Source organism: Pundamilia nyererei, unplaced genomic scaffold (genome assembly GCF_000239375.1).
Source record: "Pundamilia nyererei isolate P.nyererei 1_Seehausen unplaced genomic scaffold, PunNye1.0 scaffold00565, whole genome shotgun sequence".
Taxonomy (NCBI): Eukaryota; Metazoa; Chordata; class Actinopteri; order Cichliformes; family Cichlidae; genus Pundamilia; species Pundamilia nyererei.
In genome coordinates this window covers 130,666-132,238 of record NW_005187966.1, presented here as the reverse complement: position 1 = coordinate 132,238, position 1,573 = coordinate 130,666, and the positions used below count along the sequence as shown (strand labels likewise).

General features: G+C 33.9%; 1 protein-coding gene across 1 annotated transcript in view; it reads left to right on the top strand.

The window, feature by feature from the left end:
- LOC102214781 (solute carrier family 12 member 3-like) overlaps positions 1-1,573 on the top strand; it is a 14,452-nt gene that overhangs the window by 12,039 nt on the left and 840 nt on the right. Inside the window, exons 24-26 of the mRNA XM_013907864.1 lie at positions 382-468; positions 751-886; positions 983-1,050. Of these exons, the coding sequence (XP_013763318.1) occupies positions 382-468; positions 751-886; positions 983-1,050 (291 nt within the window). The remainder of the gene's footprint in view (positions 1-381; positions 469-750; positions 887-982; positions 1,051-1,573) is intronic.

The window sequence follows — 1,573 nt, the reverse complement described above, 5'->3', positions numbered from 1 at the left end:
AATCTAAAGTGTATCACAGCTCAGGAAAAAAAAGCACCGAAATAAAGCACCGAAATGTGCGCTGCTTTTCGGTCTGGTTACTACCGTTTATGTCAGAACTGGTGCCATCATGGCACCGGACACCGGTACCCATCCCTAGTTAAATAATGTATTGATTAAATTGATATAATTTTTTCCTTTAGAAAAGTTTAAAACTGTATATTTTAGATGTACAACACACAGTTGGCGATCAAATTTGAAATAGCACCAGGACTGAAAGAGCGTTTCCCTGCATGCTGTTCAGATTGGGGTGAAAATGTTTAGGAATGTTTCAGGTTATATGACATGGTGTTTGATTTTCAGAAACTGAAGTGCTTTAAGGTTGTTTTTGATTTCTTTCAGAATGATGGCCCTGCTGAAGAGATTCCGTATCAATGTTACTGATGTTGTCGTCATGACAGACACTGAGAGGAGTCCTCAACCCAAAAAGTATGAAAATCTTACCATCTTTTTCAAATAAGACAAAATATACACTTTTACAAAACTCTGTGAAGCTTTTAACCCCATAAACAAACGACAGGCATGGAATTTCACCTTAACGTTTCAATTATGAGTCCCATTTTTATTTAGTGAAAAAGATATTTTTAAACATGATGTTGAATTAACTGTAATAGAACACTGGAAGTAAAATTATTTAGAGCATGTTTAATTCTAGCAGGGTGTTTCTTTCCTTGGCAGCAAACTCATTTGTGTCTTTTTGATGCCTTGCAGTATGAATAGGTTTTTGGAGAATGTTGCGCCCTACAGGCTATATGACGAACAGCAGGAAGATGTCTCGGTTCAGGAACTAAAAAAGAAGGAACCATGGAAAATATCTGACAAACAGTTTGAAGCTTTTAGACTTAAGGTCTGTCTCTCTGTACCTCATTTCTGACTAAAGGAGGAGATGACATGCATATGATTGTCCACCAAATTAATTTTTAAAAAATTTTTTTATTTACAGTCTGAGAGAAAAGTAAGGCTGAATGAAATCATCCGGAGGAATTCACAAAATACCACCCTCGTGCTTGTGTAAGTCGACTGTTTTTATTACCGGTGAAATTCAGAACCTTTTTTGGTGCAAATTTGTTAAAACTGTCTATTATCTATAACATCGTATATGCTGCCATTGTTTTGGTGTATATTTAGTCCCAGAATTTAGGCAGTTTTATTATACATGCATACACCATTTAACATTCCCTAGATGGTTTGTATTATACTATAATGTGGTGTATAATATATAATATGAAAATGCAGATCAAAAATAAAAGGGGATAATTGTAATGGATTCAGCAATGCAACCTTCAGGAACTAAATGACTTTACATCTGTTTACCATTATAGTATATGTTTAGAAATTTTAAAACATAAATTGCATATTTTAGCTATAACAAACATGATAATAATAAGATCTAATATTTAATAAATATTTTTAAATACACAAGGGACAGTAAAAGGCATTATTAGGATCTCAACCCACTCTGCCTAATAGATATTGGAAATTATATATATACGTGTATGTGTGTGTGTGTGTGTGTGTGTGTGTGTGTGTGTGT